Consider the following 15612-nt stretch of genomic DNA (forward strand, 5'->3'; position numbering starts at 1 on the left):
AATAGTGAAAAATATATATATAAAAAGAGAAGTGAAAAAGGTCACTGCTAATTGAAAAAAGACATGATAAAATATTTCTGTAAACAAGGCTGAAATATACTAACCAAACACTGAAATTAGCGGTGAAAAATACTGCTATTTAAAAATAAAAAAGTATACCCATAATTTGTAAGCTACTCATTGAAATAGACTACTTCTATGACAGAAAAAAAACGGTGAAGTGAATTCAGATAATTGAGTAATAATGAGATAATTGAATAATCATAATGAAATAATTGAGTAATCATAATGAGATAATTGAGTAATCATATTGAGATAATTGAGTAATCATAATGAAATAATTGAATAATCATATTGAGATAATTGAGTAATCATAAGATAATTGAGTAATCATATTGAGATAATTGAGTAATTATAATGAACTGGCTGACTTTACCTTCCAAGTCTTTAGCCTCAGTGTCAGCCTGTTTAGCGAGCAGCAACTCCGCCACCAGAGCCTTCTGCTGCTCTGCTGCATAGTGCAAGGGCGTCTGACCTATGGAGAGGCGGACGAAGCTGTTAGCCAAGTTATGGGACGTAGTAAATAGTGCAAGGTCTTCTGACCTACAGAGGTTGTTAACGAGGTTATTAGAGGTCATGCATAGTGCAGTGTCGTGACCTCATACCGAACTGTCCTGCAGGATATGCCGGACAGTTGGGATTGCATCTGCAACATGATATAATTGACATGCATTATTTATAAGCGATATTTTTTCACATTTTATCAACAGGTGTGACTGAAGATCCCAGGATACATTTTGCCTCAAAGGTAAACATGCCGCTCACCCATCCACCTACTGGCCAAGGTGGGTTAAACAGGCGATGAGTCACAATAACGTGGCTAAAGTATGATGACCAGACCACACACTAGAATGTGAAGGGACGACGACGTTTCGGTCCGTCCTGGACCATTCTCAAGTCGATTGAGAATGGTCCAGGACGGACCGAAACGTCGTCGTCCCTTCACATTCTAGTGTCTGGTCATCAAGGTGGGTTAAAGTTATCAGGTCTGTTGTGCCTCATGCATAGATAATTAATCAACATTTGTACCACAGACAATGAGGCAGCACAGTACCGTTGTTGTCCACAGCGGCGACGTCTGCGTCGTGGTCCAGTAGCGTCTCGACAACCTCGTCCCGACCCAGCCACGCAGCCTCGTGCAGCGGCCCCTTACCTGCAGGTCATAACTCCTGGTCAACACATCACAGGTCAACACCTACCTGGTCAATAACTCCCAGGTCGCACCCTACAGGTCACCCCTCCCCCCTCCAAAGGACACAACACTCCCCAGGTATGCTGTAAAAAAAATCATAATAATATTTGAATCGTAACCCTGATATTGCCTCAAAGTCATATACTGTGTGTCGTCAAAGTTTTAACTTCGTGAACCTTCATCAAATCCTCTTAAAATGAAAGTATTTATTACATCTTTTTGGTCGAAAGTACCAACATGATGGACGACCAGTAAACTACTTTTTGCATTATTAACTTGATAAAGTGTGATAAAGGCGCTGATACAGAAAACTGGCAGCTCTTGGGTCCCTGGTGGCGTCAACGAACCTGGAACCTAACTCTTTGAGAAAGCCCAAGACACTCCTACCCCAGGGGCCGAGCGTCTCAGACGCTATGGGATGCTATATGCTCTAAGTTTTAACTCCAAGGATCTTATAGGATATACCTCTGGATCCCTGGAGGCTGAGAAACGTACCATGATCGTCGGTGGCGGTGAGGTCAGCGTCTCCCTGGAGCAGGACCTCGACTACGTCCTGACGTCCAAACCAGGCAGCCTCGTGCAGGGGCGTCTTGCCTGTGGGAGGGGGACAGGAGGTCTCCGTACAGGGCCACACTGGAGTATAACACCATACTTCACAAGGCAATAATACAAATCAATCAAATACAGCTGTATGATTACACATGATGAATTATGACATACAGGAAATATTATACAGCGCAGTGCATTTAAACTGAGTATGGTATAATATGATGGTAAACAGCAGTTTAATTTAGTACGTGGCAGTGCTTATGTGGTTTGTCGATTTCAAGTGTTTTTGTGCAGTAGAAGCTTGGTCTGGAGCCGTGCTGACTTGGTCTGGAACCGTGCTGGCTTGGTCTGGAACCGTGCTGGCTTGGCCCTGGAACCGCTATATTTCTTTTTATGTACCGGTTCGGATTCTGATCTTCCAGTACTTGCCATATTTACATGAAGAGATATCTCTCTGCTACTATTATTTTACGGAACATTTGGCGGTCCCAATACTTTAAATACTTGACTTATTCTATGCGGTAAGTAAAATATCTTCTGTGCATTTTCTGGCTCGTATATTTAGGGAGCCATCTGGCTCCTTGAAAGAGGGGGATAATAGCACAATACAATATTCCATGCGTGAGAGCATCAGTGCTCTGAACGCTGTCATCAATGGTGTGATATCTCTTGTTCTCAAGGCTCTCACCCTGCGAGATGGGGACTTTTAGTATCACTGGAACCTGTCCTCTTAAAAAACGTCGCTTTTGGCAGTTTGCCCGTATGGCCGAATATGGACGTAATTTGAAAATGAAAAAAAATTGAAAATAAATTTGGGATATTTTTTTTCAACAACAGTAAGCTAAGGGTCCTCTGATAGGTTAGGTGAGCAGGAAATTCCAATGAAGTTTCAAAACGTTAATTGAAAGTTCCTCTTCTAAGCTTGCCGAGGAGGGCCGGACGACTCAAACAGAAAACGGAACAGTACGTCACTTTTGTGAGTCGATTTCATTTCATATTACGTCCAAATTTGGCCATAGTGCGCATACGAGGCAAAAGTGACGTTATTTTTAAGAGGACGGGTTGCACTGCTACCTTATTCACTCTTGTGTTGATGATATCCTCATAATGCACCCAGAGTCTGCTAGTGCAGACTACTTATCACGTCTCTGTATGACTAACCATCCTGTGTGATGGGGATTTTTTTAGCATCACGTAGCTAGCTTTTTGACACAATGTACGCCCCTTTCATATAGTCTAGGGTAGCTACACAAATGCAGATGTACCTAATATATTAATAAAAAATCATCTAATTATTGGTTTGGCTGTTGATGCGCTTGCTTTAATGCGCTCTCTAATATTGCTTATATTATTACTAGAGTTTGATTTGGTTAATCTGCTCCTTAAAGATATCTGGCAGCTTCTTACATCCTCAACTCATTTAAAAGTATTTTTCTGTTCGTAAAAATAAGTTAATCCACTGTTTATCTTACCGTTTGCCACCGTTAAATATCATGTCGTTTTCACTTGTCTCTTGCAAGACCTCGATAATTTAATATTTTTCTGTCTTCCAGCGAGCCAGTTTTCATACTGATTTTAGTGTTATTGGCGTCAGACGACACGACACATTGGGTTGTGTACAGCCCATGTCTTGCATGAGGAGGAGAAATTATGGGCTATACACCGAGGGTTATAAGTTAGGGAGTAGCTATATTATGGCGTAAGTATATAAGTGAGGGAGTAAGTATATAAGTGAGGGAGTAGCTATATAAGGCAGTAAGTATACACAGACGAAGAGTCACAATAACGTGACTGAAAAATGTTGACCAAACCACACAGTGATTTGGGAAAGTGAAGAAACGACGACGTTTCGGTCCGTCCTGGACCATTCTCAAGTCGCTTATCACAACCGACTTGATAATGGTCCAGGACGGACCGAAACGTCGTCGTCTCTTCACTTTCTAGTGTGTGGTCTAGTCACAGTAGGTATACAAGTGAGGGATAGACATACCCCAATTGTCGGAGTGGTCGACGTCGGCGTTGAGTTCCAGCAGTGCCTTGACGAGTGCCATACTCCCTCTCCTCGACCCCACCTGCAGTGCCGTCTGACCTGTGTGTACAGCTGTCAATACTACCCATTGTGTACACTTCCTTATCTAATATATCGTACATCTGTGTCTAGTGCAATGACACCTGTGTCTCTAGTGTTCTGTACGCCTCTGTCTAGTGCTCTCTTCAGCTGTGTCTCTACATTAGTTCTCTGTACACCTGTGTCTCTAGTGTTATGTACACCTGTGTCTCTAGTGTTATGTACACCTGTGTCTCTAGTGTTATGTACACCTGTGTCTCTAGTGTTATGTACACCTGTGTCTCTAGTGTTATGTACACCTGTGTCTCTAGTGTTATGTACACCTGTGTCTCTAGTGTTATGTACACCTGTGTCTCTAGTGTTATGTACACCTGTGTCTCTAGTGTTATGTACACCTGTGTCTCTAGTGTTATGTAAACCTGTGTCTCTATTGCTCTTTACATTTATGTTCTATTACTCTGTACACCAGTTCTAGTGCTCTCTAGTCCTCTGTACACATGTGTCTCTAGGGTTATGTAAACCTGTGTCTCTATTGCTCTTTACATTTGTGTTCTATTACTCTGTACACCTGTTCTAGTGCTCTCTAGTCCTCTGTACACCTGTTCTAGTGCTCTCTAGTCCTCTGTACACCTGTGTCTCTAGGGTTATGTAAACCTGTGTCTCTATTGCTCTTTACATTTGCGTTCTATTCCTCTGTACACCTGTTCTAGTGCTCTCTAGTCCTCTGTACACCTGTTCTAGTGCTCTCTAGTCCTCTGTACACCTGTTCTAGTGCTCTCTAGTACTCTGTACATCTGTCTCTACTACTTTGTACACCTCTCATGTACACTGTGTTGTATGCTCTCTGAACCCCACATCTGAACAACATTATGTTCTTGATACAAAGTGAATATTTACACCATTTTCCAAAACATTAAATTGGTACCAATTCTTACAAGTTATAAAGTTTTCCCCATTTAAAGACAGCCCAAATGTTTAAAATATCTCCCATTTTTTCGTTTTCTGTGAGCTAACTTACTTCCGTTTTCAATGACCAAGTTTTAACTCTAACTTAGGTTCCACACATTTGGGAGTGCTTTGTTTTATCTTTGTTTCCCTTGTTATTCACTCTCCAAAGTTCCTGTGGGATTTATATATATTTTTTGTGTGTGTAATTCGGTAAATATGTGTTTGGGATAATATTTCCCACCCTTTATTCGCTTATACATATAGAGTATACATATGAAATATTAACTTCGTGAGCTAAAGTTAAACATATCAACTTAACCTATTGTAAGCCTAACTTAACCTAGCCAAATCTTGGCAAAACCTAACCTATACTAATCAAACCTAGGCCTAACCCAACTTAGACATAACCTACCCTAGACCTAACCTGTTATAATCAAACCTAAGACTAACCTAACTTAAACTAGTTTAAACTATCTTAAGCCTACCCTAGGCCTAACCTAAGCTAACCTAGATCTCACCTAAGCTAACCTGGGCCTAACCTAACTAACGTATGCCTAACCTAAGCTAACCTAACATATCCTAGATATAACCTATTCTAACCTAGACCTAACATATCCTAGATATAACCTATTCTAACCTAAACTAGACCTACCCTAACCTAATCTAAACATATGTCGAACTTAGCCCTAAGATGCCTTGACCGACCTGCGGCGTCCCTGAAGTGAACGGAGGCGCCCTCGGCAAGCAGCGCCCTCAGGGCGTCCAGGTCACCCTCCCTTGCGGCCTTCATCAGCTCCTGGCCCTCTGTTGAGGAGTCAGCAGTCACTTTGGTCACTTTGCTTGTGGGATAGGGAACCAATATATTTGGTCATGGGATGGGGTCACCAGTCACTCTGGTCGTGGGATGGGATCACTAGGTCACTTAGGTCAAGGGAACTGTTAATAACACACACACACAATAATCACACGCGAGTATCCATATGATAACATTCTTAAACACTCTACAAGATAACTTTTCCATCCTGTCTGAATTTCATTCTCTCGATTTGCCGCTCCGTAAAAAATGCAATCGTTTTTTCTTAAGAGGCCAGATACACAAGCACTTACGAACCTGTACATCTTTTCTCAATTTTTGGCAGTTGTGTTTACGATTATTAAGCAGTTAATGAGCTCTGAAGTACCAGGAGGTTGTTTATAACAATAACAACAGTTAATTGGTAAGTTTTCATGCTTGTAAACTCTATAATAAATGTAACTGAAGCCGTCAAAGATTGAGGAAAGATGCACACGTACGTAAGTACTTTCGTAACTGCTTCGTGAATCTGTCCCGAACGTACGAACCCAAACAATCTACCTGGTAATTATTTAGTATCAGGTAATTCCATTTTGGCAATTACAGGATACTAAGGCGGAAGGGGATACCCGGCTGCGCCCGGGACTCTCTCCCCATTCCTCCTTTCCCCTTTTACCCCACTTTCTTCGCCTCTCTTTTCCTCCTCTCTCTTCTTCCCTCTCGTCAAACCTTCCCTAACTCTTCTCTCTTCCTTCTCCTTTCTTCTCTCCTTATCTCTATCAGTCATGTGGCTGGCTGTGTTGTCTGTTTTCCTGCTTCTCTCTAGAGTCAACACGGCCTCTCTACAGGTCTATCTCTGTCTGTTTGTCTGTATTTCTAGCGGTATATCTGTCTCTAAATGTCTGTTTCTGCCTGTCTTTCTTTTTCATATATATTATGTCATATAATAATATAATAGTTTTCCGTTGTCATGCTGATGGTCCGACTAGCGGTGTAGTCATTAATATATAATAGTCTCCCTTTGACTTTGAGAACGGCGCTGAGTTTAAGAAAGCCTCTCAAGCTGAAGAAGCTTCGTCTGTTTTATGGTAATACGAGGAAAGAATGATGAGAAATTTTTCTATTAATTTTCCCCGAAATCAGTGCATAATTTTCCTCATTACTGTTTGAAACAAAACAAAAATTGAAATTTTGATTTTTGAAATATATAGTTAGGCTTAGCTGGCGGGCAGTGCTAAAATCAGCCATATGGGTCAGTATGTGGCTCCGGCACTCTGTTCCCTCTTGAATTCTGGTGACCCCGACCAGATTATGTCCATCCCGTACTCCAGACCATTCCCCCTGCAAAGTTGGGTGAGCACAGCCTCCACGAGTTTGGTCTTTAACACACAGGCAGACATTCTTATTGACAGACAGATGTATCACAAACAAGAAGCAACGGTTTCAAGCTCAACAAGCCACAATGTAGGACTGAGAATAGTTATTTCACCCTGAGGAATATTAACCCATGGAACCGCCTACCCGCCAAAGCCGTAAATGTTAAATTTCTGTTAACTTTTAAAGTACAGCTAGAAAGTTGACCAGACCACACACTAGAAGGTGAAGAGACGACGACGTTTCGGTCCGTCCTGGACCATTCTCAAGTCGATTGTCTACAGCTAGAAAACCTCAGCAAGGCAAATGGGGGACCTTCGACAAGCCGCCGGCTTCATGTCCTCGTCGAGGCCACTAGTGTTAGTGGTTCTCGGCTAAACACTCGCTCTCTCTCTCTCTCTTTATATTCCTAGCACCCTCTCCTCTTACCTAATATACCGTAATTTATACGAAATCGATCAATCCGCTAACAATGCTACATAAGCACTCTAATACTGTCATTTTCTATGCACTGGCCCCAATAGGTTAGGTATGGCTAAAGTTCACACGTGTCTGTTACGCCAAAACACTTTCTACGGAGTGGCAAATCTAGAGTCGCGGGCCACACCGCTCACACACCGGCCAAAAAGCGTCAGTTTAGCACCAAGTCAATCCTTGGCTGTTAGATTATAAGTTTATTTCGACAGAAATCCAGAACCTTTTCGTTTAATGAAATTTTTAATTCGTTTATTTAATCCATCATATTTTTATTTAAAGACAACTTAATTCGTTTATTTAATCCACCAAATTTTCGTTTAAAGAAATTTAATTCGTTTATTTAATCCACCAAATTTTCGTTTAAAGAAATTTAATTCGTTTATTTAATCCACCAAATTTTCATTTAAAGAAATTTAATTCGTTTATTTAATCCACCAAATTTTCATTTAAAGACAATTTAATTCGTTAATTTAATCCACCAATTTTCAGTTTAAAACAAATTTTACTTCGTTTATGTAATCCACCAAATTTTCGTATATAAAAAATCTTATTTCGTTTATTCAATCCACCAAATTATCGTTTAAAGAAAAACTTATAAACCACAACAGTCACAGGGACTAGGCTCCCGCTGGCGGCGTGCTGCAGCAACTAATTCTTGGGAGGAATTAAGGCATTATTGGCTGAGTTTGTCAAGAGTGGATGATTGACACGTGTTTAAGTGACAGCTCATGACAAGCACTTTAGTCTCAGTTGCTTGATGGTTCCACGTGATGCAACAGTTAGTCGTATTTACGATATGACATGATGCGATGTCGTGTGTGTGTGAATCTCCATATCGACCGCGCTACGACACCATAATCGAGCACCGCCCCTGTGCCAGGTAAGTCTACTACGGGCTCACCATAGCCCGTGCTACTTGGAACTTGTTTCGAGTAGCTGAATCTATAACAACAACAACAGGCACCATAATAACACTGACCTTGAGTGGCACCGCTGAGGAGAGTGCCAACTGTAGCTGCCACCAGCGCTGAGGTCACTAATCGTGCCAGGAACATCTTGTAATGGCGCCCGGCTGCCTAATGGCGAACCCTGTGGAACAAGTCAGCTGAGGTCAGAAGGATGAGGCTAATCGACTGAGGTTAATCAGTTGAGGTGAATAAGTTGAAGTCAGTCACCTGAGGGCAATCAGCCGAGGTCACTAGTGAGATAGCTTCACACCTGACGAGGTAATTCCACACCTGACGAGGTAATTCTACACCTGACGAGGTAATTCCACACCTGACGAGGTAAATTCCACACCTGACGACACAACAGTGCTTCGGGAATCACGATTCAAGGATTATCCTGAAACAAGAACTATCAGAGTCTACCAGATCCTTCAAGAGTTATCTCAAGTTATCTCAAACTTGAGCTGATCACTACTGAGCTGATCCTAGACTCACAAGATCACTACTGGAATGAACACACGCTCACTACACTACAGTTTGATAGATTAGAGCTGACAAAATGACTTCTCTAATAGTCAGAATGGACTAAGTCAATTTCAGGAGTAATTGTCAGGCGAGTTCTTTGTGGACTGAGAAACTAACTTCTTGACAGACCAGGAATTTTTTTTGTTTTTTTTTTAGAAACTTCAAAACTCAGCAGCTAACTTCAGGAATTGGTCCGTTAACTTTAGAATATAGTTGAAGTTTAGTTAGAACTGACTAGCTATGAATTCATTGAATATACATCCTTAAAGTTAAGCCCGATTCTAACTTCAGGTCAAACCAGGTGACTTCAGGACGAACCAGGTAATTTTAGGGCAAAGCAGGTAACTTCAGGGTGAGACAGATAACTTTAGAGTGAAACATAACTTTAGAGTGAGACAACTTCAGAGTGAGACAGATAATTTCAGGACTGAGCGAAATTTATGTGAATATAAAAAATAATTAATAGCTAATAATAATAAAAATAATAATATATCAATATATCAGTGAGAACATCTACAAGAGCCGTGAAGTGGATTCGAACCTATGCGTTTGGTGTTCCCAGATTCCCGTATTTAGATCCAGATCTAAATGGATTCTAAATAAATCCACATCATGGCTCCAGCGGATTTCCTCAATATAATAATAATAATACCATCGTGCCTGGTCGGGGACCGGGCCGCAGGAACGTTAAGACCCGAAATCGTCGTAAGGTAACCGGAAGGTGGATAATGTAAAGTGACTGATGCAGGTGAGTGTGTATTCACCTAGTTATGCTTGCGGGGGTTGGGCCCTGGCTCTTTGGTCCCGCCTCTCAACCGTCAATCAACAGGTGTACAGATTCCTGTGTGTGTGTGTGTGTGTGTGTGTGTGTGTGTGTGTGTGTGTGTGTGTGTGTGCGCGCGTGCGTGTGTGTGTGTGTGCGCGCGTGCGCACATCATATACTTCACCCCTCCTAATTCTTGGTTCATCTGAGGGGAAGGAGGGAGAGAGGGAGTGGGGGGGGGGATGAAGGAGGGTTCTCACTTGGTGCCAGGTGTGTGCGCCAGATATGAGAGGTTAGTGGCACTGAGCAGGCAGCAATACGAGGCAGTGCCAGGGAACTTGCTGGTTGGCTCTACACCAACGGTGTTTCACTGCTAATTCTGCAGTATACACAATATGCACATAATTAGTTACCCACCCAACCGTGTCCAGTGCCAATGTAGCAATCAGAGCTAAGATAGTCTCTCTCTCTCTCTCTCTCTCTCCCCCCCCCACACAAAACTTCAGTACAACACAAATCAACACATGACAATAACATAGCACAGCACAACACAACAAATCACTATAACACATCACTAGAATACAACACATCGCTACAACACACCACAACACAAAAGCCGGTACATAGATCATTATACTCAGAGACTATCAGTCAATTACCAGACACTCTTACCTGTACGTGTCTCCTATCCGACTCTCTTCAGAAGCAGCAAGCCTGGTGTGGCCTGACAACACTCGTATGAGCCGGAGCCACATGTATGGAGCACCCCAGATCTATTAACAGGTGTATATATGACTGTCGTTGCGGAGAATAATCCTAGGATATCAGCTCGGGTGGATACAGGACCGACGGGGTCCTGTATCCTGCTAGAATGTTGTATATTGTACGGCGTGTATGGTGAACAAGGGGAGGGAGGATGCGGACGCAGGTGTAGCAGCTCACGCTAACCAACTGCCACTGACAGCCAGCGACGCCACCCAACCCTACCTCACGCCCACGCCCGCCCATAAGGTGTGTGAATGTATATTTATACTTCAAGGATATACACCTATTTATCCCAGCTGAATTCTCATGTTTTTTTGTTTGTTGTCTGTTTAAGTGTATATTCTGTTATGCTCTCTTTACCGTATATTCTATAATGAACCTAGACTTTAGATTTTATAATGCTCCATATATATATATATATATATATATATATATATATATATATATATATATATATATATAAATATATATATATATATATTTATTTATATATATATATATATATATATATATATATATATATATTTATTTATATATATATATATATATATATATATATATATATATATATATATTTATATATATATATATATATATATATATATATATATATACATATATATATATATATATATATATATATATATATATATATATATATATATATAAATATACATATTTGTATATTTTGGTAGCAGTCTTTCCTGTAGACATATATTATTAAATATGACCGAAAAAGTAAGATTAATGATTCTAACACGAATTTTCTCAATCTTTCGTACATTTCTTTTCACTGTTGGAGGTAATTCAAAAATCAATTCTCCAAAATTCATTTTTATTTCTAGTCTGACGCGACACTTGAGCGCGTTTCGTAAAACTTATTACATTTTCAAAGACTTTACACATACACAACTGAATAGAACTTACATATCTCCGATTTGTTTATATCTACATTTGAGTGAGGTGGATGGGGTGAGGTGGTATTTAATAGGGTATTAATTTCATCAACACAAGACAGAACACGAAACAATGGGTATTGAAATGGAAGTGATTGTAGAAAGCCTATTGGTCCATATTTCTTGATGCTTCTATATTGGAGCGGAGTCTTGAGGTGGGTAGAATATAGTTGTGCATTAATTAGAATAGTTGTGCATTGCAGTCTCCGTGGTGTAGTGGTAAGACACTCGCCTGGCGTTCCGCGAGCGCTATGTCATGGGTTCGTATCCTGGCCGGGGAGGATTTACTGGGCGCAATTCCTTAACTGTAGCCTCTGTTTAACGCAACAGTAAAATGTGTACTTGGATGAAAAAACGATTCTTCGCGGCAGGGGATCGTATTCCAGGGACCATAGGATAGGACCATAGGACTTGCCCGAAACGCTACGCGTACTAGTGGCTGTACAAGAATGTAATAACTCTTGTATATATCTCAAAAAAAAAAAAAAAAAAAAATTGGCTGTTGATTGCTGGTGTTGACTTCTTAATGTGCAGTGCCTCGCAAACATCAAGCCGTCTGCTATCGCTGTACCTATCGATGATTTCTGTGTTGTTTACTAGGATTTCTCTGGCGATGGTTTGGTTGTGGGAAGAGATTATATGTTCCTTAATGGAGCCCTGTTGCTTATGCATCGTTAAACGCCTAGAAAGAGATGTTGTTGTCTTGCCTATATACTGGGTTTTTTGGAGCTTACAGTCCCCAAGTGGGCATTTGAAGGCATAGACGACGTTGGTCTCTTTTAAAGCGTTCTGCTTTGTGTCTGGAGAGTTTCTCATGAGTAGGCTGGCCGTTTTTCTGGTTTTATAGTAAATCGTCAGTTGTATCCTCTGATTTTTGTCTGTAGGGATAACGTTTCTATTAACAATATCTTTCAGGACCCTTTCCTCCGTTTTATGAGCTGTGGAAAAGAAGTTCCTGTAAAATAGTCTAATAGGGGGTATAGGTGTTGTGTTAGTTGTCTCTTCAGAGGTTGCATGGCGTTTCACTTTCCTTCTTATGATGTCTTCGACGAAACCATTGGAGAACCATATGGACCAATAGGCTTTCTACAATCACTTCCATTTCAATACCCATTGTTTCGTGTTCTGTCTTGTGTTGATGAAATTAATACCCTATTAAATTCCACCTCACTCAAATGTAGATATAAACAAATTGGAGATATGTAAGTTCTATTCAGTTGTGTATGTGTAAAGTCTTTGAAAATGTAATAAGTTTTACGAAACGCGCTCAAGTGTCGCGTCAGACTAGAAATAAAAATGAATTTTGGAGAATTGATTTTTGAATTACCTCCAACAGTGAAAAGAAATGTACAAAAGTTTGAGAAAATTCGTGTTAGAATCATTAATCTTACTTTTTCGGTCATATTTAATAATATATATATATATATATATATATATATATATATATATATATATATATATATATATATATATATATATATATATATATATATATATATATATATATATATATATATATATATATATATATATATATATATATATATATATATATATATATATATATATATATATATATGTGCAATAATTGGCTGTTGATTGCTGGTGTTGACTTCTTGATGTGTAGTGCCTCGCAAACGTCAAGCCGCCTGCTATTGCTGTATCTATCGATGATTTCTGTGTTGTTTACTAGGATTTCTCTGGCGATGGTTTGGTTATGGGAAGAGATTATATGTTCCTTAATGGAGCCCTGTTGCTTATGCATCGTTAAACGCCTAGAAAGAGATGTTGTTGTCTTGCCTATATACTGGGTTTTTTGGAGCTTACAGTCCCCAAGTGGGCATTTGAAGGCATAGACGACGTTAGTCTCTTTTAAAGCGTTCTGTTTTGTGTCTGGAGAGTTTCTCATGAGTAGGCTGGCCGTTTTTCTGGTTTTATAGTAAATCGTCAGTTGTATCCTCTGATTTTTGTCTGTAGGGATAACGTTTCTATTAACAATATCTTTCAGGACCCTTTCCTCCGTTTTATGAGCTGTGGAAAAGAAGTTCCTGTAAAATAGTCTAATAGGGGGTATAGGTGTTGTGTTAGTTGTCTCTTCAGAGGTTGCATGGCTTTTCACTTTCCTTCTTATGATGTCTTCGATGAAACCATTGGAGAAGCCGTTATTGACTAGGACCTGCCTTACCCTACAGAGTTCTTCGTCGACTTGCTTCCATTCTGAGCTGTGGCTGAGAGCACGGTCGACGTATGCGTTAACAACACTCCTCTTGTACCTGTCGGGGCAGTCGCTGTTGGCATTTAGGCACATTCCTATGTTTGTTTCCTTAGTGTAGACTGCAGTGTGGAAACCTCCGCCCTTTTCCATGACTGTTACATCTAGAAAAGGCAGCTTCCCATCCTTTTCCGTCTCGTAAGTGAAACGCAGCACGGAACTCTGCTCAAATGCCTCCTTCAGCTCCTGCAGATGTCTGACATCAGGTACCTGTGTAAAAATGTCGTCAACATACCTGCAGTATATGGCCGGTTTCAAGTTCATGTCGACTAAGACTTTTTGCTCGATGGTACCCATGTAGAAGTTTGCAAACAGGACACCTAGGGGAGAACCCATGGCGACCCCATCTACTTGCTTATACATGTGCCCATCCGGGCTCAAGAAGGGTGCCTCTTTAGTACAAGCTTGGAGTAGTTTCCTCAGAATACTTTCTGGCATGTCAAGAGGAGTACAGGCTGGATCACGATACACTCTGTCGGCTATCATTCCGATTGTCTCGTCCACAGGTACGTTGGTAAACAGCGATTCTACGTCCAACGAGGCTCTTATCCCTGTGGCCCGTGTGCCCCGCAGTAAGTCCACAAATTCCTTTGGAGACTTCAGGCTGAAGGCGCAAGGAACATAAGGAGTCAGCAGGCCGTTGAGTCGCTTCGCCAGTCTGTACGTGGGTGTGGGTATCTGGCTAATGATTGGCCGAAGTGGGTTTCCAGGCTTGTGCGTCTTGACATTTCCATACGCATATCCAGGTTTATATTCCCCAATGATCTTTGGCAGGTGGAGTCCGGATTTCTTGGCGTTCACAGTTTCGATCAGTTTGTTGACCTTTGCTTTTAATTCGGCTGTAGTGTCCTTCGTTACCCTTTGGAACTTAGTTTGGTCAGAGAGTATGATGTTCATTTTCGCCAGATATTCGTCTTTTTTAAGAATGACATATATTGGCGACTTGTCACCTCTCCTGACAACTATCTCCTTGTTCTCACGAAGGCTTTTAGCTGCCGCTTTAAGCTCGGGGGACAGTATGGTGCTTCTGTAGTTGCCTCGATTCTTTCCTCCTTCTGCAATAAGTTCTGCTTGTAAGGTATCTTTGGTAGTGACCTTCTTTTGTGTCTCGAGGTCGAATATGTCGTCCAACAGAATTTCCAACTCTACTTTCCGGGCCATTTCACTCGGTCTGGACATAACATGACAGTTTATGCCCAGATTTAGGAGAGTGACTTGGTCCTCAGTGAGGTTAACCAAACTAAGTTCCAAAGGGTAACGAAGGACACTACAGCCGAATTAAAAGCAAAGGTCAACAAACTGATCGAAACTGTGAACGCCAAGAAATCCGGACTCCACCTGCCAAAGATCATTGGGGAATATAAACCTGGATATGCGTATGGAAATGTCAAGACGCACAAGCCTGGAAACCCACTTCGGCCAATCATTAGCCAGATACCCACACCCACGTACAGACTGGCGAAGCGACTCAACGGCCTGCTGACTCCTTATGTTCCTTGCGCCTTCAGCCTGAAGTCTCCAAAGGAATTTGTGGACTTACTGCGGGGCACACGGGCCACAGGGATAAGAGCCTCGTTGGACGTAGAATCGCTGTTTACCAACGTACCTGTGGACGAGACAATCGGAATGATAGCCGACAGAGTGTATCGTGATCCAGCCTGTACTCCTCTTGACATGCCAGAAAGTATTCTGAGGAAACTACTCCAAGCTTGTACTAAAGAGGCACCCTTCTTGAGCCCGGATGGGCACATGTATAAGCAAGTAGATGGGGTCGCCATGGGTTCTCCCCTAGGTGTCCTGTTTGCAAACTTCTACATGGGTACCATCGAGCAAAAAGTCTTAGTCGACATGAACTTGAAACCGGCCATATACTGCAGGTATGTTGACGACATTTTTACACAGGTACCTGATGTCAGACATCTG

At 41.3% G+C, this 15612-nt stretch overlaps 1 protein-coding gene across 5 annotated transcripts in view; it reads right to left on the reverse strand.

Moving 5' to 3' along the window:
• Positions 1–15612, reverse strand: part of LOC123769505 (ankyrin-3) — a 33995-nt gene that overhangs the window by 11045 nt on the left and 7338 nt on the right. For 2 of the 5 annotated variants that reach the window (XR_011223572.1, XM_045760658.2), the window contains exons 1-7: positions 10369–10634; positions 8441–8550; positions 5523–5621; positions 3792–3890; positions 1748–1846; positions 1115–1213; positions 437–535 (exon numbers count right to left, since the gene is read on the reverse strand). Coding sequence is in view for 4 of the 5 variants with exons in the window: in XM_045760658.2 (XP_045616614.2) it covers positions 437–535; positions 1115–1213; positions 1748–1846; positions 3792–3890; positions 5523–5621; positions 8441–8516 (571 nt within the window). In the remaining variant the exon portion in view is untranslated. Of the gene's footprint in view, positions 1–436; positions 536–1114; positions 1214–1747; positions 1847–3791; positions 3891–5522; positions 5622–8440; positions 8551–10368; positions 10635–15612 lie in introns of those variants that run through there. The other 3 variants (XM_045760657.2, XM_069308752.1, XM_045760659.2) reach the window with 3 other exon arrangements.

Source organism: Procambarus clarkii, chromosome 63 (genome assembly GCF_040958095.1).
Source record: "Procambarus clarkii isolate CNS0578487 chromosome 63, FALCON_Pclarkii_2.0, whole genome shotgun sequence".
NCBI lineage: Eukaryota > Metazoa > Arthropoda > Malacostraca > Decapoda > Cambaridae > Procambarus > Procambarus clarkii.